A 25,717-nucleotide genomic window follows, 5' to 3' on the forward strand; every position below is an offset into this window, starting at 1 on the left:
TAATTTACTTAAGTCAAATAATACAAGTGATTTATATGGATAGACAGAGCCAACATTGAGATACATGATTAGTTTACAGAGATACAGACAGACTTACATGTCCATACATATCACTACCAAAATAAAATGTATATCAATTGATTACATTTCAGATACATCAAAAACAAGATACATAAAGTATTATAACACTTAACATACATTTCTACATGTATAAATGGTGACTTGAATAAATTAATCAAGATCAGTCATAGAATCAAGTGGCATCAACACTGGTTTGATACAATACATATGCTAAACATATTTAAGTTAAAACAGTTGATACAGAATATATATAGAGAGAATCTGTCTTTAAGTATTGGATCTGATCAAATGCACAAATCGTATTTTTTACTAAATGTAACTAACACTAGAGCTTTGATACGTCCGTCCTACATACTTCTAACTAAACTCTGCTTACTTTGTTTTCAGTGGATATAATCACTATTTTCTCTACTGCACAGCGGAAATGTGTAGCTTGAAGCTCAAGGGTTGAAACTCGTCTGTGTCCCGACTCGTCTGTGACTCTCTGGTCATCTTGTCTTCTCCCGTCCTAAGGCTCTATGGGCCTTACCTCACTGGCAAGCTGGAATGGAAAGGAAAAACAAATCAGTTTGTTACCTGTCATGTACAAGAATATAAATCAACAGTTTTCGTGCTAAAGACAGAGTGGTGTGGGACTTACAGCCATGGCAGACTTGATGTTCTGGAGCTGGAAGAAGACCCGGCCCCCCTCCTCAGGACACACAATCTTCAGCTCCTCTCTTGTCATCCCCAGGAGCATGGAGCCACTCAGCACACCCAGACAGCGCACCGTGCTGAGAGAGAGGGAGGAATGAACAAATCATGGAAAAGAGATACAATACTTATCCTGTCATTTTCTCATGCTCACTTTATAACTACTGTAGTCAATCACATGTATGCCTACAGAGATCTAATCTAATAATCTATAGTTAATGTGATTGGGAGTTTGAGTGCTCTTACATTTTACTGAAGCCCTTGTGCTCCAGCCAGGCCTTCACTTGATCAGGCTTGGACCTCTTGGTTAGGGAGGGAGGACCACTGGTTTCCTAACAGGGGGGGGGGGGGGGGGGGGGGGGGGGAATAAAGTCTTGATAATTACACACTAATACAGTGCACTAAACACATGGAGCTCGATTCAGACTTAGGAAATCTATTCCTTTTTACGCATTTTGATTGAAGCACTTCTCAGTATTTGGTAAGCAGACTTACACTATATATACAAAAGTATGTGGACACCCCTTCAAATTAGTGGATTTGGGTATTTCAGCCACACACATTGCTAACAGGTGTATAAAGCCAAGCACACAGCCATGCAATCTCCATGGACAAACATTGCCAGTAGAATGGCCTTACTGAAGAGTTCATTGACTTTCAATATGGCACCGTCATAGGATGCCACCTTTCCAACAAGTCAATTCATCACATTTCTTCCCTGATAGTTGTGCCCCGGTCAACTGTAAGTGCTGCTAGTTTGACGTGGAAACGTCTAGGAGCAGCAACGGCTCAACAGCGAAGTGGTAGGCCACACAAGCTCACAGAACACGACCCCCGAGTGCTGAAGCGCGTAGTGCGTAAAAATTGTCTGTCCTATGTTGCAATATTTACTACCGAGTTCCAAACCGCCTCTGGAAGCAACATCAGTACAAGAACTGTTCATCGGGAGCTTCATGAATTGGGTTTCCATGGCCCAGCAGCCACACACAAGCAGAATATCGCCATGCGCAATGCCAAGCGTTTGCTAGAGTGGTGTAGTAAATCTCGCCGCCATTGGACTCTGGAGCAGTGGAAACGTGTTCTCTGGGGTGATGAATCACACTTCACCATCTGGCAGTCTGATGGACAAATCTTGGTTTGGAAGATGCCAGGAAAACTCTACCTGCCCCAATGCATAGTGCAAACTGTAAAGTTTGGTGGAGGAGGAATAATGGTCTGGGGTTGTTTTTCATGGTTTTGGCTCCTTAGTTCCAATGAAGAGAAATCTTAACGCTACAGCATACAATGACATTCTAGACGATTGAGTGCTTCCAACTTTGTGGCAACAGTTTGGTGAAGGCCCTTTCTTATTTCAGCCTGACAATTCCCCCGTGCACAAAGCGAGGTCCATACAGAAATGGTTTGTCAAGATCAGTGTGGAAGAACTTGATTGGCCTGCACAGAGCCCTGACCTCAACCCCATCAAACACCTTTGGGATGAATTGGAACGCAGACTGCGAGCCAGGCCTAATCGCCCAACATTAGTTCCCAACCTCACTAATGCTCTTGTGGTTGTGGTCCCTGTAGCAATGTTCCAACATCTAGCGGAAAACCTTCCCAGAAGAGTGGAGGCTGTTATAGCAGCAGAGGGGGGACCAACTCCATATTAATGCCCATGATTTTAGTATGACTAGCAGGTGTCCACATACTTTTGGTCATGTAGTGTACCTACATGACCAAAACGAGCTTTTTGGGAGTAAAAACTGAGAAACGCCCAGGCATATAATAAAAACATTCTGGAGTGCATAAATCAACTAGGTAGGTTGAGCCAAATTTCATCCCCGTAAATTGTGTAAACATACAATTAAAATTGGGAATAACAGCAGAGCTATTTATAGCCTAATTCACCTTGGAAAAGGGGCCAAAATACATGTCCTGTTGACATGAATTATAGTTTGCTTACATATGACGGGCTTCACAGTCGTCTCCAGCAATAAGGAAAAATCATCTGAAACATTGGTAATTACAATCCCCTTCTCCAAACGTATAACTAATTTACCTAGCTCTTATCAATGTATACTTTACAGTGCATGGAGAATGGCGTTATTTCTTTCTGAAATAGGAGATGTTTTCTCACTTGGAACTGACATGTGCTCAACCTTATTCATGGTTTCCTCGCGAGTAAAGGTGTTGGAATTATGAGGGAATTATGAGGGAATTAAGTCTGTGATCACCTCCCCAAACTAATATCTGGCTGTCACATGCATTTCCTCATGCTTAAGATGAAGGTCAGAATACGCAGAGAGAAAGTGAATAAGGGAAAGGGAAAAGGGAATAAAGTTCCATTTCCACCGTCGTAACACGGGTCTGAGTTCCCCACATGGACCATACACAACATAATAACACACAGCAGGCGTTCCAGTATAAAGTGTTGCTGAGTGTTGGGGGATCTTGCCTGCTTTTCCTGCTCCCTGTCCACTGACTCCAGTATGTTGTTGGGCACAAATCCCTGCTCCCCTCTGTCGCTCCTTACTTTCCACCATTTCTTGGACATGTCCAGTAGCTGTGGAAGCACAGAGCACACAAATGCTTCTGTCAAAACCTCCTCTTAGACAGACAGACAGACAGACAGACAGACAGACAGACAGGCAGGCAGGCAGGCAGGCAGGCAGGCAGGCAGGCAGGCAGGCAGGCAGGCAGGCAGGCAGGCAGGCAGGCAGGCAGGCAAGGCAGGCAGGCAGGCAGGCAGGCAGGCAGGCAGGCAGGCAGGCAGGCAGGCTTCAAAGTGCTCACCTGAACCACTTCTCCCTTGGAGATGCTCAGCTCTCTGTTGTTCCTTGCAGTGAAGTCATACATCACACGCATGTAACTGGAGTTTGGCTCATCTGGACTGAAAACACATACATAGAACTATAGACACACACAGAACAACATGTATCCATAATGCTTCCATGGCTTTTAAATAGTTTATAATTGTTTCTTAATGCATACCGTGATGGTGAAGGCTTCCATTGGGCCGAACTCTACAGGGGAATATTTTGAAAGAACTTATCGAAAGAAACCTTATTGAAACTTCCCAGCCTATAGAGAACTATAATATGCAGCTCACTGGGTATTTACCTTTTCAGGGGTGGAGAATGGACTCTGACTCTGATTCTGACTCTGCTGCCTCCTCTCAGGTTCTCTCTTTTCTGGCTCTCTCCCTGGGGGAGAGTGGGTCACCTCTGGGGGCTGCCAACCATCGTAGAACTCCAGAGTGTAGGTAGGGATGTCCTCATCATCCTCGGGCCATTTTGTACTGATAACCCATCAGGGACATGGGAAGCCATTGTCAAAATGTATGGAAGTACATTTGTATGCACAGAGCACCCCTGACTGACAGTAACTCCCCCAATTCCCTGATAAGCTACTAATCACTGATTCTCACCTGGGGATGTTCCAGGCGTCTCCCAGTGACTGCCACAGCTGGTCCTCCTCAGGGGTGGCTTCCTCACTCAGCAGACGGATACACTCAGGCTCCAGCAGGGGCGCCACGATGGTGGGGGGCAGCTCCTCAGGGCAGTGGGATACCACCTGGAGGAGGGAGGGGGTAGCGGAAGTGGTGGGAAACAAGCGCACGGAACTCATTGATGGGAAGTTATCATATACTGTCAATTCATTTGCTCATATAATCAAATGGGACAGCAGGTAGGCAGATTCAAAACATAACGTTGAAAAATATGATCATGGGTGAAGCCCTGTGTTGAAAACAAAGTTTGAGTAAGCAGTAACTTACAAATGCCAGGGTGGAGAAGAGGCAGTGGACGAATTCCGGAGCGCTGGGATTATTAATCTTTCCATTGAGCTCCCCCTATCACAGTGAACAGACAAAAGGTACTGGATTGAGCTCTCATATTAAATTAATAGCATTTATTAAATCATGAGTCCACAACAAAAAAATAACGGAGATATTTGAATACACACCAGAAGGTTGAACCCGTATTTGATTTTGTGGAGACAGGTTTTAAACTCCTCTGCTGGTGGCATGCCGTCAATGCCTCGGAAATGAAACAAATGGCATCAAAAAACTCAGACCTTAGACCATAGTTTTCCCAATGTCATCTTGCACCTGAATATGGGATATCCCAGGGGTTCAATAATGGGTTGAGGTGGGGGAGCCAAGATTAGGTTTAAGGTTATTCCATGTTTTGGTTACCGAACTAACCCTGACCCTAACTCTAGCTTCATGTCCACATCCCAACTCAACCCTTTCCCTTTCCCTATCCATAACCCTGACCCTAACTCTAGCTTCATGTCCACACCCCAACTCAACTCAACCCTTTCCCTTTCCCTATCCATAACCCTGACCCTAACCCTAGCTTCATGTCCACACCCCAGCTCAACCCCTATCCATTACCCTGACCCTAACCCTAGCTTCATGTCCACACCCCAACTCAACCCTTACCCTATCCATTACCCTGACCATAACCCTAGCTTCATGTCCACACCCCAACTCAACCCTTACCCTATCTATTACCCTGACCCTGACCCTAACCACCATTACCCTAACACTTACTTTGGTTTATCATACCCTTATTCTACTTTTCTCTTTGGACACATACAGTACAGTAGCTCTGGCCCAATTTAACCACTGGTGTAGCCTTTTTGGGAATAAGGGGAAATACATTTCTAAATCACCTTTATCCTTGTTCTTCTTCTTTTTTTTCTTTTTTTTCATCTCGGCTTTGGCTGCTATAGCAGCGACTTGGCCCATAAACATCTCAATATCATTTAAAATATGATTCAAGATGTCCTGTGGGAAAAAAACAAGAAAATGTTGTACAATATTCATATGCAACCCACTAAAAGTACCTTAAGCAATCGTCCACAGTACTGCTAACATTAATAATATATTAATAGAGGCAGAGTACTGACCACATTCCTATCAGTCTCTGCGTATGGGCGTGGATGTGAGACAGGGGCTGTCTCGGGCTTGTCCTCCATAAAGAGGGGTTGGACTGAGGTTTCCTTCCTGTGAGGAGAGGGCTCTTCTCTGGGCATGGGCGGTGTAGGTGTAGGTGTAGGTGTAGGATCTTCATCTATTGAACACACACATTGATAAATACAGAACTGATTTGATGTCAAGATATTTGGCATCACCTTGACTAAAGCTATTCATCTGTCATTAACATTGGAAACAAACCCTTGACCAAATCGTCTCAGGGTTTCTTACAGTGATCGAGACAAGCTCACAACCGTAGTCCTCTTGATCAATGGTTTCCAATGACTACAGAGGTATTTTGGGTTGGAGCATGCCATTGACTTACCATAGTCCGGTGCGCCCCATTGAGCTGAGGGTTCTTCTGGAGGAGTCCATTCTCTCTGCTCAGGGGGTGGGCCAGTTTTCTGATGATTCCTAACAATTTGATGGCCAGACATAACTTCTAGATTGACCCTGCTAGAGAGGAGAAGAGGTTTACCCACAGAAAATGAGCATATACTGTGATAACCTACAGCAAACCACCAATTTATACGCATTTGTAGACTGTTATTACCTGTTGTTGCTGTGATTGCTAAAGTCATCTCTCTGGTGAGGGAGTGCTCTCTAAAGGTCCCGTTTTATGAAATCGGCCTGAAATGAATCACCAACATCCATTTAAAACCATTTTGAAACATGAGAGTAACATAATGATCATAATACAGGTTGGTGACAAGGTCAGGGATGAATAACAGTCTCCTCACCCGGAGGTCCTCACACTGGAACATGAAGACACTGGTGGTCCTCTTACTGCGGTCCTTGACGGTCGCGGTCAGCAGGGAGTTGTACACACAGCTGTCCATCACAGCCTTCAGCTCCACAATGCTGCTCAGAGGCAGGGACTCCAGCTCCTCCTAAACCCCACACAGGGAGAGGGGAGAGGGCGAGAGGGGAAAAGGGAGGATGGGGAGAAGGGAGGAGGGGGAGAGGGGAGGAGGGGGAGGTGATAAGAGAATAGTAGGTCATGAATCAGAACTGATAGAGATTTTTAAGCCATCTGTACATTTGAAAAGGCAAAGATAAATGTCAAATGACAAACAGAAACCATAGCTATTACTGCCTGTATGTTGTGTACAGCCTGTATGTTGTGTTGTGTACAGTATGTATGTTGTGTTGAGTACAGCCTGTGTGTTGTGTTGTGTACAGTATGTATTTTGTGATAGGTACAGTATGTATGTTGTGTTGTGTACAGCCTGTATGTTGTGCTGTGTATAACCTGTATGTTGTGTTGTGTACCGTATGTATGTTGTGTTGTGTACAATATGTATCTTGTGTTGTGTACAGTATGTACACTACCGTTCAAAGGTTTGGGGTCACTTAGAATGTCCTTGTTTTTGAAAGAAAAGCACATTTTTTGTCCATTAAAATAACATCAAATTGATCAGATATACAGTGTAGACATGGTTAATGTTGTAATTGACTATTGTAGCTGGAAACGGCAGATTATTAATGGAATATCTACATAGGCATACAGAGGCCCATTATCAGCAACCATCACTCCTGTGTTCCAATGGCACTTTGTGTCAGCTAATCCAAGTTTATCATTTTAAAATGCTAATTGATCATTAGAAAACCCTTTTGCAATTACATTAGCACAACTGAAAACTGTTGTTCTGATTAAAGAAGCAATAAAACTGTCCGCCTTTAGACTCGTTGAGTATCTGGAGCATCAGCATTCGTGGTTTCGATTACAACTCAAAATGGCCAGAAACAAAGAACCTTCTTCTGAAACTCATGTGTATTCTTGTTCTGAGAAATTAAGGCTATTCCATGTGAGAAATTGCCAAGAAACTAAAGATCAATGTTTAACCATCTAGCGTTCAGCGAAATAACAACACAATGTCAAATACAGGTAGCCTAGTCAAATAATAAACAGCCAATCACATTAACTGTTACTCTCTCGCGGGGAACCTTCACTCTTGCGCAGACATTTAAAAACGAAACATGACAATTTGAAAAATAAGCCAGTTTTTTGAGCGAGAATAAAGACAACTTTTGAGTAGTGAGACATGTATAAAAGCAACAGATACCGTTAATTAGAAGCATCTTATATGGTGAGCAACTGAGTGGCTAGGACAGGCAAGCCCCATACTATTGTGGAGGACTTAATTCTTCCTGCTGCCGCGGATATGGCTGGGACAATGCTGGGAGAAAAGGCCAAAAAAACTATATAGACAATGTCTTCATCAAACAACACTGTTTCACGACGCATCTGAGATGTTTCGAAACAATTACTGCTGGGCTTTTATGCAAAGACGTGACGGACCTGGCACAGCTCCTGGTATATGTCCGTTAGGTTTATGAGGGGTCAATTAAGGAAGACATCCTCTTCTGGAAACCAGGACAACATGATTTTTATATATATTTTTTTTTTTACCCCAATTGGTAGTAGTTACAGTCTTGTCTCATCGCTGCAACTCCCGTAAGAACTCAGGAGAGGCAAAGGTCGAGAGCCATGCGTCCTCCGAAACACAACCGCACTGCTTCTTGACACAATGCACAGCCAACCCGGAAGCCAGCCGCACCAATGTGTTACACCGTACACCTGGCTACCTGGTAAGCATGCACTGTGCCCGGCCCGCCAGCTTTGTGACGTCAAATGGACTTTGGTGGTCAAGCTGTGTTGGTATCTGTACTGATGGCGCAAAAGCCATGACAGGGAGACATAGTGGAATGGTAACGTGCGTGCAAGCAGTTGCTCCCGGCGCCACCTGGGTACACTGCAGCATCCACCGAGAGGCTCTTGCTGCCAAAGGAATGCCTGACAGCTTGAAAGATGTTTTGGACACTACAGTGAAAATGGTTAACTTTGGTTTAAGCAAGGCCCCTGAACTCTTGTGTATTTTCTGCACTATGCAATGATATGGGCAGCGACCATGTAACGCTTTTACAACATACGCTGGTTATCAAGGGGCAAAGTATTGACACGTTTTTTTATAGAAAGACGAGCTTAAAGTTGTCTTTACTGACCATAATTGTCGTCAATTGTCTGACCGCTTGCATGATGACGAGTTTCTCACACGACTGGCCTATCTGGGTGATTTTTCTAGCCTGAATGATCTGAGTCTAGAATTACAGGGACTCTCCTCAACTATATTCAATATGCGGGACAAAATTAAGGCTATGATTAAGAAGTTGGAGCTCTTCTCTGTCTGCATTAACAAGGACAACACTCAGGTCTTTCCATCATTGTATGATTTTTTGTGTGCAGATGAACTCAAGCTTACGGACAATGTCAAATGTGATATAGTGAAGCACCTGAGTGAGTTGGGTGCGCAATTACGCAGGTTCTTTCCCGAAACGGACGACACAAACAACTGGATTCGTTATCCCTTTCACGCCCTGCCTCCACTCCCCTTACCAATATCTGAACACTAGAGCCTCATCGAAATTGCAACAAGCGGTTCTGTGAAAATGTAATTTAATCAGAAGCCACTGACAGATTTCTGGATAGGGCTGCGCTCAGAGCTTCTTGCCTTGGCAAATCGCGCTGTAAGGACACCAATGCCCTTTGCAACCACCTATGTGAGAGTGGATTCTCGGCCTTCACTAGCATGAAAACTAAATACAGGCACAGACTGGGTGTGGAAAATGATTTAAGACACAGACTTTCTCCAATACAACCAAACATTGCAGAGTCATGTACATCCTTTCTAGCACCCCCTTCTCATTAACCTGTGGTGAATTATTCACAATTTTTGATGAACAAATAAGGTTTTATATGTAAGATGGCTCAATAAAGAGAAAAATCATTGATTATTATTATATTATTATTTGTGCCCTGTTCCTACTTCCCAAGAGCTGGGTTGTGACAAAAACTGTATCTTATAGTGTGTGTTATAGTGTGTGTTATAGTGTGTTATACTGTGTGTGTGTGTGTGTGTGTGTGGCAGGTTTACATGACTGCAAAAAAAACAACATTTGAGAGTGCGCTGACCCTGGTGCTTAGAGGGGGTACACAGCTGGAGGTTGAATATTTGAAGGGGTACGGGACTATACAAAGTTTGGGAACTACTGCTCTAGAACACTTCATATCTGCCAGTGAACTATGGGTATAGCTTAGCCCATCCAATGTTTTAGTGTCAAGTGTAAAGTGTGTGCACCAACCTTGGTCTCGATGTCTGTTAGCAGCAGGTTCCCATCCCGCACCTCCAGGACCATGTCCTGTCCCCACACTCTACCCATCCCATCCAGTATATTCAGCCTCTCAACACAGTCATTCACATCACACACCTCCCCACCATCCAGGTCACAGGTGAACAGATGCTGGAGAACAGACACAGGGTTTATATAAGCATATGATATCACAGAAATAGCTGAGTATCTATTGTGATCAAAGGCAGACCATTATCATGGCTAGATGATGAGCATAGTAAAATCATATTGGATCAACCAAAACATTACCTCTACTCTATAATGGAATTTGTCCATAATCTTGGTGATAGAGTCTGCATACTCCTTCCTCTGCACTGATGGGATACATGGAATGATTAACCCGTTATGCATGGTTGCTTTTCACAAAACAATCTATAATAAACAATGCTTTAGGTAATCAGTTTCAATTTCTCAAGGTCAATAGTCAATGTTAATGGTCATGTTTTCTCTTGACTTACTATATATTGACTTGGCACTTGGTCTGGACAGATTTGATATCTGTGATGACCGATCATCCACTGAATAGCCACTGCCAGAAGAAAATTGAGAGAAAAGCATAATATAGATTCAATTTCAGAGGCAGAATATACAAGAGTTAAGAAGAGAAAGAAACATAAACAGGTTATAGCCACAATGCAAACACACAAGAGAACACCTACTTGGACTGGATGGACTGGACAGATCCTGTGTAACTGCTAGAGTCAAAGCCGTAGGGACTGTTAGTCCTGTACATCCTTAAACACCTTGTTCACACAACTGTAACACAAGGAGACATCGAGACAGTAAAGACACGAGAACACCTACTTGGACTGGATGGACTGGACAGATCCTGTGTAACTGCTAGAGTCAAAGCCGTAGGGACTGTTAGTCCTGTACATCCTTAAACAGCTTCACACAACTGTAACACAGGGAGACATTGAGACAGTAAAGACATGAGAACACCAGCACAACCTCAACCACAAGAGCGTAATACAACTACTGCTGCAATTGCAACTGATACTTAATCCCACCTTATTGGCTACTGATAGAGTAACATAAATCACTCACCTGTGATTGTTGTTATTGTCATGACTACGTTCATTTGATTTGATACAGGATGTGCTATGAATGAGTAACATCAGACTCCAGAGCTGAGCTGAACCACGAGGACAAACCTTTAGTCGTCACACCTCATAAACCCTAGTGTTAATCATTCATTATGTTATTACAGGCAGTACAGCGCACTGTATGTATAGCCTAAAGACCATGTTTAGACATTTACAGTATATTAGTTGTGTACTATTGCAATAGATCCCAAAGAAAACAACAACTTGAAACCAGAAACCTCAAAGCTCTGTGAACTTCTGTGATATCTTAATTTATATGATTGAGATGTGCAAACACACATGAACAGTGCAAACAACAAATCTTAATGACATTTTCCATCCACCCTATTAGTTGAAACGAAAGCAACACAAGCGGCTGAAAATGTTGATATTGTTTGAAGTAAAACATTGATCCGTTAAGTATTAATAAATGACAGATGACGGTTTATCATGGTTTATTATGGGTTAGCTATGGATTTGACACCTAGCAACACATCATATTTTTATCATCAAATCCCAAAATAATTATGGCTGGCTGTTGACATAGTTTCAAGATAAGTCAGCTTACAGCAGGTTAAGGGGGCCTATATGTTGTATAATTAAGCATTTGAGATACTCATACACTAACTCAGCTATATTAAAAAATGGTTTAAATCAACACTGGACTCATTAGCTGATCAAACTCTCACCAGGAAAAACACTGAAAACAAACACAGGACAACCTATGGTTTATAGATGTTACAGGTACCTTACCTGTTGTATCCGCCAATGTATTTTCTGTGTTATTTGTTGTGGATAAGTGTATTTGTCTCTTCTACTTCAAAGCCGATACCACTCATATTTCAGGCCTGGGTTTTTATTGCGGAACAAATACTTCCAAGATTTAGTTCCACATAAAAGACAAGGGCAAAGTCCAGAGTCAAGAGCACATTGATCCAATAGAGGGACAGCAGTCAATAAGGTGTTACTGTTGAGACAAATTCCTTATGGGAGAAAATGCCAGAAATGCTCCACGTTGGGAATATCTTTTATGCCTATTGTAAAAATGTCTCTCCCTCTCCCCTACGTAGGACATCGTTCAACTCTCTGAGTATCTACAGGTGTGTAATCCTGCTCTGCTGACTCCTTAGATTGCTGCAAGTGCTTCTATATTGGAATCTGTAATGATAATACATATAATTGAGACATGCCAGTCAGTCAGAAACTTACTTGTATTATGGTGCATCTCTTTCCATAGGAGGCTCTGCGGCGAGAGGATTCTCTGAAACAGAAGCTGTCTCTACTGCAGCACACCACCTCTACTCTACTGCTCTCACATGACAATGTCTGGAAGGTTAGGACCTGGATCTCTTATTCACTGATGTGATTACTCTATTTCTATATCATACTCTGTTTCATGAAGTGACTGCCATGAAGTTGACAGTAGGTTGGTGTAGTGTGTCATAGATGTTGACACAGGAGTGAAAATGAATTCCTGTCCCGTCTTGTATTGTATCTCGTTTAAACTCAGCTCCAGGGCAGTGGTTGTCGGTGTGCCTGGTATTCATGACGGCATCCCTACAGAGCAAAGGTCTGTCAGGGAGGGATCCTTGACTAGCCCATGCAGACTCCTGTAAATCACTCCTGTTGTCAACAAGTTGTGAGTATGATAGCAGTTAACAGACTATTTTAGAGTCAGTTGGGAATAAAATGGAGATATGAAATGTGGTTCAAAGTTTATACATCTTCTAAACATACACCGTGTGGCACACTATAAGCTTTGGCTTATCACTAACCACAGTACCCCTACATCCTGCAGGCCTTCAACTGTCCCACACCACTCTATAGTAGCTCAAAATGTACGTTTCCTGCATGTCACTTCTCTGATGGTTTGCCCATGTGTGACGACAGTGTGAGGATGCAATGTGGGTGTCATGATAGTGGAACAGAAGTGTGAACATGAGCAGTGTGGTTTCTCTCATTTCCTGTTCTGAGAGTGAGTATGTGACAGTTACTGAATTCAAAGACAACAGAGGAGGAGAAACGATAGAGGAGACATCAGGCTGCTGGGTTCTTTGAACATTTTCAGGTTTGTTTTTGCTACTCACACTCACAAGGTTTAATCCGTGGAGAGATGTGTGGTTTTGGTCTTCTCTTGACCTATGGTGTGTTGTGAGTGATCTGTCTCAGCTTTGTGTCAGCAGCCTTCTCATACATTGAGATGGCACACTACAGCTAGTTTTTGCTTAAGGTGAAGCAGAACTCATATACATAAAGTAGAACTTCATACAACAGGTGTTTGAATGTCAGGCTTAATTTCCTTCATTCAATTGATACTGAAAGTCATGCTTGCTGTCCTCATTTCTCTAGAGTCAAAGCTGAATGCACTGCATCCTGTTTTGACACACCCATAACCAATCATGCTTTCTTTAAGAATCTGATGGAAGGATACTGTCTTATTCTGAATCCTGCAGTTGAAGTTCATCCACCAAAATGGAGATCCAAAAAGACCTCAGGATGAGACGACCTCAGATGGAGAGTTACGACCAAAAGCTGGAACAACGGGCAGCAAAACATGAGTTCTTGAGAGATCGCAACAATATGACGACATGTCGCAGCCCAGGACACAAGCTGGAGGCAGACTGGAAGAGTGAGATGCAGCAGAAAAGACAGATAGAGTTCCAGAGAAGGAGACAGATTGTCCAGGCTGCCACTCATCAGGCTGATGAAAAGCAGTCAAACAAGGAGGCCAAAGTCACGATGAGGACCAACAGGCAGAGAGTGCCTCTCATACACAGACAGTCCCTCATATCAGCAGAGGATCTGGGGATCACCTGGCCAGATGTACACTCCATCGGGAAGGTAAGCACATAATACAGGGCGGCAGGTAGCCTAGCAGTTAGGAGCATTTGGCCAGTAACCGAAAGGTTTTAGGTTTGAATCCCAGAGCCGACTAGGTGAAGAATCTGTCGATACGCTCCTTCCTGTGGGTCGCTGTAGATAAGAGCGTCTGCTAAATGACAACATTTTTAAATGTAATACACATTACGTGCGTGACATTATTTTATTATATGTATCTTAATAAACAAATACTGAAATATTCCGTTTGGTCAAACACAAAATGAGTGTCACAGACGCGAAACTGTTTCACCAGGCGACATGGATCACCTCACCACCACTGCATGGGGCAGGAGGGAAAAACAAAATAGGGCAGCTCCACTCTGACCTCTCACAGATATTCCCTCAAACACCACAGCAGCCCTCACTGAGGAAGAGTATGGATATCAGAGATAAAGGTAAAATTGGACTCACTGGACACTCATGGCTGTACTGTCAATCATCAAACTTGAATTTCAACATACTTATTAAGTTTGAACACTGAGTTTGTCGGTGAATTTCATGATCTTCCTCTGTCCTTCTTAGTAGTTAAACAGGACCAGAGTGGCCTAGTAATGTTAACCAGACAGCTCCAACAAAGGAATGCCTGCTGTCAGACAGAGTAAGTACAGTAAGCTACTGACCTCAACATGAAGACACTGATCTGTTTAACTGTTTTATCTCTGTCATGTACTGCATGTATAACACTTTGACCTCCCACTCATTTCCTGTCATTCACAGGCATGGCTATAGCACTGTGAAGGAGGCTGTAAGTAACTCCAATGTACTGCATCTCTGTAATGTTTTGGGTAGATTCTAATTCAAATGTGAGACACAGCAATGAATCACAGTTCTCATCGACACAATCGTTCGTCATTCTGACAAGAGGCCGCATTCCCATAAAGTTATGAAGAAGGCATCACTATCAGTTGTGTTGCATAGAAACATAGATGTTATGATATTTGAACTGTCATGGGTGCGACATACATAGTCAACCACCCATTATAACTACATATATGATGTCCTTCCTTGCTCCACGTTGGGAATATCTTTTATGCCTATTGTGAAAAATCTCTCTCCCTCTCCCCTATGTAGGACATCGTTCAACTCTCTGAGTATCTACAGGTGTGTAATCCTGCTCTGCTGACTCCTTAGATTGCTGCAAGTGCTTCTATATTGGAATCTGTAATGATAATACATATAATTCAGACATGCCAGTCAGTCAGAAACTTACTTGTATTATGGTGCATCTCTTTCCATAGGAGGCTCTGCGGCGAGAGGATTCTCTGAAACAGAAGCTGTCTCTACTGCAGCACACCACCTCTACTCTACTGCTCTCACATGACAATGTCTGGAAGGTTAGGACCTGGATCTCTTATACACTGATGTGATTACTCTATTTCTATATCATACTCTGTTTCATGAAGTGACTGCCATGAAGTTGACAGTAGGTTGGTGTAGTGTGTCATAGATGTTGACACAGGAGTGAAAATGAATTCCTGTCCCGTCTTGTATTTTTCCCCTGTGCTGCACTGATCCTGCAACAGTTCTACAACCCCTGAACTTTGCTGTCCCTTCTCGTTAAAAATCACTCCCATTCTGTGCTCATTTTTGCACCCAGAAATATAGGCTATTGTGTTTGTTTACTAACTATTCAAAATAATGTCAGTAACATGAGACTGTGATATGTTAACTTGCCTATTTTAGTTAAATGCACTGATTGTTGGCCTAAAATGCTCTGGATAAGAACATATTCTAAATTACCTAAATGTTTATCGATTAATAAGGTTGAAGGATGAGGACAGAGACCCCAGCAGGACGGTCTGCACATAACAGCACCGGCATAAATCTGTAGCCTACAGTTGAGCACTGCGCACATATACAACACATTAAAATGTATAACATGAACGTTAAACAAATGATAATAACCCGTGTGGCAGTACTGCATATGTCAATCTATTTTTATTTCCCCTCAGATGGCACGGGATTAGTTAAATATGTGAACAATTGGGCTTGACTGGAAAGTGAGTAGAGCAGCTATGTCGCTTCGGGTCGCTTTTCCCTCTCTCCAGTTGGTAGCCTATTTGATTCAACCGCAGCATTTTTTACAAGCCATGTATACTGAAGCAAGGTGCGAGAGTGAACCGACTGAAGGGGAGGGGGGAATTACATTTTTGTATTGATTTGTACTTTTATTGACACGCTTTACAGCGTGATTGAAATGTAGCGGAGATTGCATTCACGTTAAACGCTGCACATGTCGGCTCAATATGAAATGACCTTTACATTTCTATCGCGGAAGCGTTACAGATTGAATAGAGCCCTAAATGAGGTAATAGGCTACCGTGTTCGTCTCAGTGATCTGGTTGAAGACTGACTGTGGTGAAAGACTGACTGTGGTTTCATTGTCGAGTTCACAGCGTTTCCACCCTCATTCTACTGGATACTACTCTGCATCCTGTCACTGAGAAGTTGAAAAAGAAACATACAGAGAAAAAAGAAAGGGCCTAATAGCCATTTGACATCTACCATTTCCTATCCCCATTACATCTCATATTTCTCTACCCTCACAGGTCTGTTGCAAAGAGGACAAGATGAAGGGAAAGATTGGGGCACTAGAGTCACAGCTGAAGATCTGTGTGCAGGTGTGTTCAGGCACAATGTCTGTACCTACACTACCATTCAACATTTTGGAGTCACTTAGAAATGTCCTTGTTTTTAAAATAAAACAATTTGTCCATTAAAATACCATACAATTGATCAGAAATACAGTGTAGACATTGTTAATGTTCTAAATGACTATTGTAGCTGGAAATGGATTATCTACATAGGCGTACAGAGGCCCATTATCAGCAATCATCACTCCTATGTTCCAATGGCACGTTGTGTTAGCTAATCCAAGTTTATCATTTTAAATCGTTAATTGATCATTAGAAAACCCCTTTTGCAATTATGTTATGTACTTGTCCTCTTGCTCAGTTGTGCACCGGGGCCTCCCACTCCTCTTTCTATTCTGGTTAGAGCAGTTTGCACTGTTCTGTGAAGGGAGTAGAACACAGCGTTGTACGAGATCTTTAGTTTGTTGGCATTGTCTCACATGGAATAGCGTTCATTTCTCAGAACAAGAATAGACGGCAACTTTCATAAGAAAGTGATTTGTTTCTGGCCATTTTGAGCCTGTAATCAAACCCACAATTGCTGATACTCCAAATACTCAACCAGTCTAAAGAAGGCCAGTTTTATTGCTTCTTTAATCAGAACAACAGTTTTCAGCTGTGCTAACATAATTGCAAAAATGGTTTTCTAATGATCAATTAGCCCTTTAAAATGATACACTTGGATTAGCTGATACAATGTGCCATTGGAACACAGGAGTGATGGTTACTGATATTGGGCCTCTGTACGCCTATGTAGATATTCCATTAAACATCAGCCGTCTCAAGATACAATGGTCATTTACAACATTAACAATGTCTACACTGCATTTCTGATCAATTTGATGTTATTTTAATGGACATTTCTTTTTAAAAAAAAGGACATTTCTAAGTGACCCCAAACTTTTGAACGGTAGTGTACGTAACTTACAGTATGAATGTACAAACAAAATCACCACCAGGCTGAAACACCAAAGAGCAATTATTATTCTTCTCTTCCTCAGAGGCTGTCCAGGGATGGAGCCAAGAAGCTGCTGCTACAGTCGGAGCAGCAGAGGCAGGAGCTGGAGGAGATGGCCGTGGCCTCACTCCAGAGGGTCACTGACCAAAAAAACAAGGCCCAGGACAGAGCTCACAGCCTGGAAGTAAGGGGTCAGACAGGGCTGCACTCTGGATAATGCATAATAGCACTGTGTTCAATTGGTATTTTCCTATTACAGTCAATTAATTTAATTAATGTAATTGATTTGCGAAATATGAGATTATTTCGTTTCAAATGAATATGAAGGGATGTCACAGGAGTGTCACTGTGTGTGTGTACTTTGTGCGTCCAACAGATGGCACTGCAGACTGCCCAGGTTGAGTCATCACAGTGCCGAGAGCGCTATGAAGAGGAGAGGAGGAAATGCACCCAGCTGAGGACGTCTCTGGTGCAGAACATAGACCATATAAACCTATTACAGAGCCAACTAGAGGTATGCACGCATGCACACTCACTCTATATTTTACAAGAGTGAAATAATATATGCTTTAAATAGCATCATGTATCCCCCTGTGCATCCAGAAAGTGATGGGACAGGATGCAACTCTGGAGAGTCAGCTGCTGCAGCACCGACACACTGAGGCTGAGCTCCACCTCAAGATCAACCTCCTAGAGGACAACCTCCACACCTGCAGGACACAACTAGTGACATGGAGACAGCAAGACACCATGAAACAGCAGGAGATTGTCAGAGGACAGCAACAGGACTCCATAGGTATAGTACCGTTGTGGTTAAAAGTTGAGAATGACACAAATATTAATTTTCACAGTCTGCTGCCTCAGTTTGTATGATGGCAATTTGAATATACTCCAGAATGTTATGAAGAGTGATCAGATGAATTGCAATTAATTGCAAAGTCCCTTTTTGCCATGCAAATGAACTGAATCCCCCAAAAACATTTCCACTGCATTTCAGCCCTGCCACAAAAGGACCAGCTGACATCATGTCAGTGATTCTCTCGTTAACACATGTGTGAGTGTTGACGAGGACAAGGCTGGAGATCACTCTGTCATGCTGATTGAGTTCGAATAACAGACTGGAAGCTTCAAAAGGAGGGTGGTGCTTGGAATCATTGTTCTTCCTCTGTCAACCATGGTTACCTGCAAGGAAACACCTGCTGTCATCATTGCTTTGCACAAAAAGGGCTTCACAGGCAAGGATATTGCTGCCATTAAGATTGCACCTAAATCAACCATTTAACGGATCATCAAGAACATCAAGGAGAGCGGTTCAATTGTTGTGAAGAAGGCTTCAAGACACCCAAGAAAGTCCAGTAAGCGCCAGGACCATCTCCTAAAGTTGATTCAGCTGCGGGATCGAGGCACCACCAGTGCAGAGCTTGCTCAGGAATGGCAGCAGGCAGGTGTGAGTGCAGCTGCACGCACAGTGAGGTGAGGACTTTGAGGATGGCCTGGTGTCAAGAAGGGCAGCAAAGAAGCCACTTCTCTCCAGGAATAACAGACTGATATTCTGCAAAGGGTACAGGGATTGGACCTCTGAGGACTGGGGTAAAGTCATTTTCTCTGATAAATCCCCACTCCAATTGTTTGGGGCCTCTGGGGAAAAAAGCTTGTCCGGTGAAGACAAGGTGACTGCTACCATCAGTCCTGTGTCATTCCAACAGTAAAGCATCCTGAGACCATTCATGTGAGGAGTAGCTTCTCAGCCAAGGGATTGGGCTCACTCACAATTTTGCTTAAGAACATAGCCATGAATAAAGAATGGTACCAACACATCCTCCGAGAGCAACTTCTCCCAACCATCCAGGAACAGTTTGGTGACAAACAATGCTTTTTCCAGCATGATGGAGCACCTTGCCATAAGGCAAAAGTGATAACTAAGTGACTCGGCGAACAAAACATCGATATTTTGGATCCATGGCCAGGAAACTCCCCAAACCTTAATCCCATTGAGAACTTCTGGTCAATCCTCAAGAGGCAGGCAGACAAACAAAACCCACAAATTCTGACAAACTCCAAGCATTGATTATGCAAGAATGGGCTGCCATAAGTCAGGATGTGGCCCAGACAGCATGACAGGGCAGATTGCAGAGGTCTTGAAAAGGGTCAACACTGCAAACATTGACTCTTTGCATCAACTTCATGTAATTGTCAATAAAAGCCTTTGACACTTATGAAATACTTGTAATTATACTTCAGTATTCCATAGTAACATCTGACAAAAATATCTAAAGACACTGAGGCAGCAGACTTTGTGAAAATTGTCATTCTCAAAACTTTTGGCCACAACTGTACATTATATATCCACTAGCAGATTTAAATAAAAGTTGGATTGCGTAAATTACTGTAGTGGGTCAAAGTTGTTTTAACTGCTATTTTGACCATGATATTTATTAGTCTGTAAATGTGTTGACATCAATAGAGCATTCATTGGATGAGCAGTTTCAGTCAGCCATGTCACACCCCAGCAACAAGAAACAAAGCATGATGGAAGCCAATGTCAAAAGGAGAGAGGTCAGAATTAGTCTACAATTCCCTTTCATCTTAGTCATGTCAAACCCAGAGCACAATCAATCACTTTCTGTCGCCAATGTCTTAATCCTGTATTGTCTCCAACATTTTTATTGGCTCTGCTCGATTTTAATCCTATATTAAACTTGATACTGACAGAATCTTTCTTTTTCCACCAAGAGACGTTGTCGTCCCTGGTTCATCCTGACCCTGTTCGTGGTAGTCATGGTGGTGGCCATTTTGACATTGTTACTGGCCAATATCCCCACGACAAGAAATCAGCTGTGGGACCTTTACGAAGTACTACAGGAACACACAGAGAAGTACCTCTATGACATGACATTACCACAGCATTGCTATAAGCCCATATGACAAGACCTGGGAACTGATCAAACCTCTGAAGAACTTGCTCTAAAGGATTTGGGAAATACAGTATGTTCTATGTATTTTTACATCACACTGGATACAATTTTTTTTTGCCATCGTAAATATCTTTGCATATTGAAGTCAATTTGTATTCATAACCATGCGTTATGGTTACTGCCTCTTGTTCATGCTTACTTGTGGTATTCGCTCAGTCAAATACATGTCCTCAGTATAGTTGACACATTTGCCACTTATAACTGGACAGTAAAACAGATATTTTAAATAATTGACCGCTTTGCTAATTTTGGACATTTTTATTTAAAAAAAAGGAAAATACAAATCATTAGAGGGAAAAAGAGTTGAGATCCTTTCTAACATTAAGTGCACAACCCTTATACTATTTTCATAGGCCAAAACAAATAGAATTAAATTCCATACAATGATAAGTGTAGGATATACATCTGGAAAATCATCAACATTTAAATGATTTTCTCTACTAGTATCTTTAAATGATCTTCACAAAAAACTAAGTTATAGTAAACTGTTCACATACCTAGCAAGACCAGTTAGAATCACATGAAGGAATGGATCTCAACAGTCATGGGCGGTAGGTAGTCTAGCAGTTAAGAGCGGGGAGCCAGTAACTGAAAGGTCGCTGGTTCAAATCCCGAGCCGAGTAGGTGAAAAATCTGTTGATGTGCCCTTGAGAAAGGAGCTTATCCCTAACTGCTCCTGTAAGTCACTCTGGATAAGTGTCTGCTAAATGACTTAAAATGCAAATGTCACAATGCTACTTTTTCTTTATATTGTTTATAATAAACTGATAACTTAAAGTACAGTATATGTATATCACTTATTGATGAAAGTTCAACTAAATCTACTAAAATGCATTAGCACTCAAACAGGTAGCAAACATGAGATTGAGATCGTGTTTTATGAACAACAAGGACCAGGACAAAGCTGGATGATTATTCAGAAGTCACTGACTGTATTGTGTAACTGGCGACCAGGGTCATGTCTGTAACTCATTGACGATGTTCAATGTTGACTTGCAGCCTACAGGACTTTGACCCACAATGCTGCTCTAGTTCAAGGCCCTGGAGCTTACAACTGCAGACAGACACGATCACCACACCATGTTTTACTGACTGCCACAGTAACAGTATAATTACAATGCCTGGTAGCAGCATTTCCCACAATATATACACATGGACCAATGAACCCTATAATAGACCATAATAACAAAAGGGGGAAAAGAAGCTAAAGCAATGTGATTCCTCTCCCTATTCTGATGAACATGCCTCTATAAACATAAGTACTAGTTTGCTGATTATAGATCCCCTCTTGGACCAGCAGTAGAGAGGCAGCAGTGTCCAAACAGAGCTGTGTGTGAGAGAGACTGACTGGTCTGGTAGGGCCGTGGTGGACTAGGCTACTTCACTGGGCATGCAGGGCCGGGGACAGGTGCATGCCGGCTCCTGGGGCCAGAGCCTGAGGCCAGCCTTCCTGGCCCTGGTGGGTCTGCAGCAGGCGGTACAGCTGCTTCAGGTGGGTCACGATGTTGTCCTTGATGTCTGGGATGGAGATCTGCAGGCGCACGCTGCCGCTGTCGAAGGAGCGCATGCAGTCGCCTGAGAACATCTCAGTGATCATACGTGCTACCACTGGAATAATCTGGAGGGGAGCAGAGGGCCAAAAGACGTGGCAGTTACAGCTAAGGGACTCAACAAAACACATGCTTGAGGGTCAATTCAACATTTTAAAATAATGAAAAACAAATATTTGAATGAGTTTTCATTGCATATCATTTCATTGCATTTCATTGCATCCTGATACAAAGACAGTCTCGCACCTGCACCATGATGAGCTTCTTCTCTTTGGGTCTGCTGTCAGGCCACTCCTCTCCGAAGCACAGGTTGATGTCAAACTGAGGAGGGCTGGCCGACTGGCCCCTCTGATGGGCTATCACATCTGCACACAAACCCATCACAATCATATCACATAGCAATTTAGTCTCACAGCACACATGCAATAACAGCTACAGTACATGCCACACTATCACAATACGGCATAAGGGCCCTGCCTAAAACACAAGAAAGATGTGTGAAGAGTCTATGCTAAGAGGATCGGAGTCACTGCTTACCACTGAGAAAGGACTCCAGACAGAACAGCTTGATCTTCCTCTGCCTCTCTATGAGGTTGGGTGCTTTGGGGTTGGGGGCGCAAGGGCCTGACCAGTACACCTTGCATTGGCAGAGGCGGATGGCATAGATGTCATGGCCGCTGATCTCCAGGACGAGGCCTCGGTCCATGACATCCAGCAGGCGGTTGGTGAAGACCCTCTGCGTGTCGTTGGCGATGTGCTCAGTAGAGGGGAACCTCAGCTGCTCCAGGCTGATAGGACCAAACAGCTCCTCCTGGTTGACCATGGGACCTAGGTCCCCGTAGAAAAGCCTACAGCCCTGGGGGTTACTGACCGTCATGGCTGGACACACCTCCTTACCACGGTACTGGAACTGCACCTCCAGGTCTGTCACTGAGGGAGAGACAACAAAACACATGAAGATAAAGGGAGTCACTCATTGGTTGTCTGTATGGACAAGATGCTGAAATACTGTATGCAGTCCTATATTTATCTAATGGAGGAGTTTGTTTGTGTAGTTGTGTTAGTGTTCTCACTAGGCAAGGAGCTGATCCACATCTCCGGGGAGGCAAACATCACGTCAGGCATGGGAGGGGGAGGCATGTCCAGTGGGGGGGGGGGTGCCATCTCCAGGGGCGAAGGCTGCATCTCCATATCCAAAGGCTCCTCTTTGGGCCACAGCTTAACTTCCTCTTTGGGCCACACTTCAACTGATGGGGGGCAGCTGGGGGGTTGGAGGGGCGATACAGACCCCGGTGGAGACCACATAAGAGCGGGGCTGGTGCCTGATTGGTTACAGAGAAACAAAGCATGATTAGTTGACATACCAAAAACCATACTGGGATATTGGAATCAAAACTGGGAGTAAGCCAAACAAAAGGGGGGCAGGGGGTTGTTCTTGGACCAGGCAAGTTGGAAAACATTATCTAGAGGCTAGATCTGGACTGTTATGTGGTCTAGGATAAATGTGGTAAAAATTAAGAATTAGTATTAGAGGGGGTCTCAAATAAATAAAGAGAGATATTTGACATGACTAACCGTTGGATTTTGGATAAGGAGGAGGGGCTCTGAGCCATCTGATTCATCTTCATCCCCATCATTTGGTGTCCAAGACCCAGGGTCTGAAGATCCTGAGGAGAGAGAGAGAAAAATGAGGAGGAGAGCAAGGGATGGCAAAAGTTTAAATACGTTTCAGAGCCGCTACCAAACCCAACAAGTGACTGTAAATAATCATATATCTACTATGGTTGTATAATTATTATATTTTTATGTCATCGATGGCCAGTTACCTGGGTTACTGAGGGGCTGTGGGATGTCACAGATGTCGTAGATCTTCAGGGGGTTCATGGGGACTTCTTTGGTGCCATCGTAGACAAGGTTGAACTCTCTGCTCTTGTTGAGGGCGCAGCGGAGCTGAGCTTTCCACTTGGCAGGGTCAGGATCATCAATACCCTCCTGGAACTTTCCGGTCTCTAACGCCCAGGCCTGGTACAAGGGAGAGAGGAAGCAGATGAAGAATACATTCAGAGAATATAGTTAACATCAACCTTACTTCACTCACCGTTGATGCAGCCACAACCAATTCACCTGCCAACACATTAGCCCACATGTATCGTTTCACAAACTGTTACAGAGATGTGCTTTACTCACCTTAAAAATAGTGTTTTCTTCCTCGTGCTGGGTGGTGTGCCGTGTAGCGTGTTTCCAGGGGATCCTGAAGCGCTTATTGTCTCGGTCAATCCACACCAGGCCTGGGTAGAACCCACTGTCCACCTGGTCCACTAGCCAGGGCTTGAGCCGGACACGCCGCGGGGTCAACGCCATGCTTATTGTCCGGGGAGGGGGCCACAATGGGCAGGTTAGATATTTACTATCCATATGGTACACTTATGTGGACATCCTGACCAATATATCTCAAAACAGTTCTACTAGAAGCACTGTATCAGAAAAACCGTGCTGTAAGGGCATGACATAACACAACTTGTCTGAGGCGGGCACAAGATGACCAACATTACATGGCTACCAAGATTTCAAACATAGACTTGGGCCACTTTGAGAGGCAAACATTCAAATGTAGTGGCTTCGGGTCAGCCTACAGGTCAGTTTATTTCATTACTCTACTCAGACCTCAAAAAGCCGGGAATAACATGCAATTTCACTGATTTACAGCTATTACTTAAAAGGTCCTCCCAAAAGTGCATATGGTTGGTCTTATGATGGTACTGCAGGACATGGTTGTTACACAGGTCAGTTGAGCATGGAACATAAATAAAGCAATGTCCAACGTTAATACATTAATTCAAATGAATGAACCATACGGTGGACTTCTTCCCAGCAAACAATCCATTAGGATAGGCTACAGACTGTTGTAACATGTTATGTATGTTATGCCTCCAACCACTTGCTCGCACTGTAAATTCGAGCAACATACGAAAGACCAGTGGCTACTTTTTTTCACAAAGAAATTGTTAGTAATGATTTCAATTATTATTATTTTTTAATCAAGTTACGAACTTAAAACTATTTTATGGTTGCAAACAAACCAAATCTAGGAAACTGCTGTGAAACGTACCTGCTGTTGAACGTGACCAGGAAGTAGGATACTTAAGATCTGGGAGAAGGTAGAATCCCAAGCTTCAGGAAAATATTATTCTCCAAAACGTTGGAACTTCTATGTCCTTTGCAATCCAGGTAAACGTATAGATGACCCACGGATACTTCTTATCACGGGAGAACAATTCTGATAATGTCCGGAGCAGGCCGAGCAGTTTATGCCTTTTCCGCTTCCCTTAACGAAACTCAGGTAGAGCCTTGACGTCACATACATTTCATTCTGGCACACCGTTCCAGATTATGTCGCGTTCAAGTGCTAGTCAGAACAGAGAAACGTGGACATTTCCGACTTGATAACTGGTTGAACGTGGCACGTGTATAACTATAACCAGTTAGCAAATTGGACATGTCAGAGTTCGTAGATCCGTTTAGGACTTGAATGTGGCACCACTTTCAGTGGGGCCTTATTGTGACCATGATGACTAAATGACTTTGTCAGAATTGTGTTACCATATGATCTGTAAATCGCTATATGTGTTTGTTGTTTTCAAAAGTTCAAAAGCCATTTGAAATAAGCAGTTTGGAGTTTGTTGTTATTTATTTAAGCAATAAAGCCCGATT

General features: G+C 43.1%; 2 protein-coding genes and 1 pseudogene across 8 annotated transcripts; 1 reads left to right on the forward strand and 2 right to left on the reverse strand.

Annotated features, from left to right (window-relative positions):
• Window positions 1-13: 13 nt before the first annotated feature.
• LOC115139647 (epidermal growth factor receptor kinase substrate 8-like protein 3) lies at window positions 14-12,648 on the reverse strand (annotated as a pseudogene).
• LOC115139682 (TRAF3-interacting JNK-activating modulator-like) lies at window positions 12,004-21,233 on the forward strand. 7 transcript variants are annotated; one of them, XM_065001526.1, is made up of 15 exons: window positions 12,004-12,110; window positions 12,248-12,343; window positions 12,521-12,649; window positions 13,464-13,851; window positions 14,144-14,285; window positions 14,413-14,488; window positions 14,608-14,635; window positions 14,962-14,991; window positions 15,129-15,224; window positions 16,440-16,511; window positions 17,525-17,665; window positions 17,858-17,995; window positions 18,085-18,277; window positions 19,946-20,037; window positions 20,215-21,233. In XM_065001526.1, the coding sequence occupies exons 4-15, from the start codon at window positions 13,483-13,485 to the stop codon at window positions 20,404-20,406; spliced, it is 1,569 nt and encodes a 522-aa protein (XP_064857598.1). In that variant the 5' UTR covers window positions 12,004-12,110; window positions 12,248-12,343; window positions 12,521-12,649; window positions 13,464-13,482; the 3' UTR covers window positions 20,407-21,233. The 7 variants fall into 7 exon arrangements, with proteins under 7 accessions (XP_064857598.1, XP_064857600.1, XP_064857608.1 ...); XM_065001528.1 differs by lacking the exon at window positions 12,004-12,110 and having other exon boundaries at window positions 12,229-12,343; XM_029677347.2 differs by lacking the exons at window positions 12,004-12,110; window positions 12,248-12,343; window positions 12,521-12,649 and adding an exon at window positions 12,746-13,078 and having other exon boundaries at window positions 14,416-14,488.
• On the reverse strand, window positions 20,695-25,368 carry LOC115139697 (interferon regulatory factor 6-like). The gene is given in 9 exon segments (XM_029677371.2): window positions 20,695-22,074; window positions 22,253-22,371; window positions 22,544-22,936; window positions 23,080-23,328; window positions 23,582-23,605; window positions 23,608-23,673; window positions 23,833-24,028; window positions 24,194-24,368; window positions 25,116-25,368. Coding segments are annotated over 8 exon segments (1,458 nt in total). The 5' UTR covers window position 24,368; window positions 25,116-25,368; the 3' UTR covers window positions 20,695-21,837.
• Between the last annotated feature and the right edge of the window lie 349 nt (window positions 25,369-25,717).

Source organism: Oncorhynchus nerka, linkage group LG2, assembly GCF_034236695.1.
Source record: "Oncorhynchus nerka isolate Pitt River linkage group LG2, Oner_Uvic_2.0, whole genome shotgun sequence".
In the NCBI taxonomy this organism is placed as follows: domain Eukaryota; kingdom Metazoa; phylum Chordata; class Actinopteri; order Salmoniformes; family Salmonidae; genus Oncorhynchus; species Oncorhynchus nerka.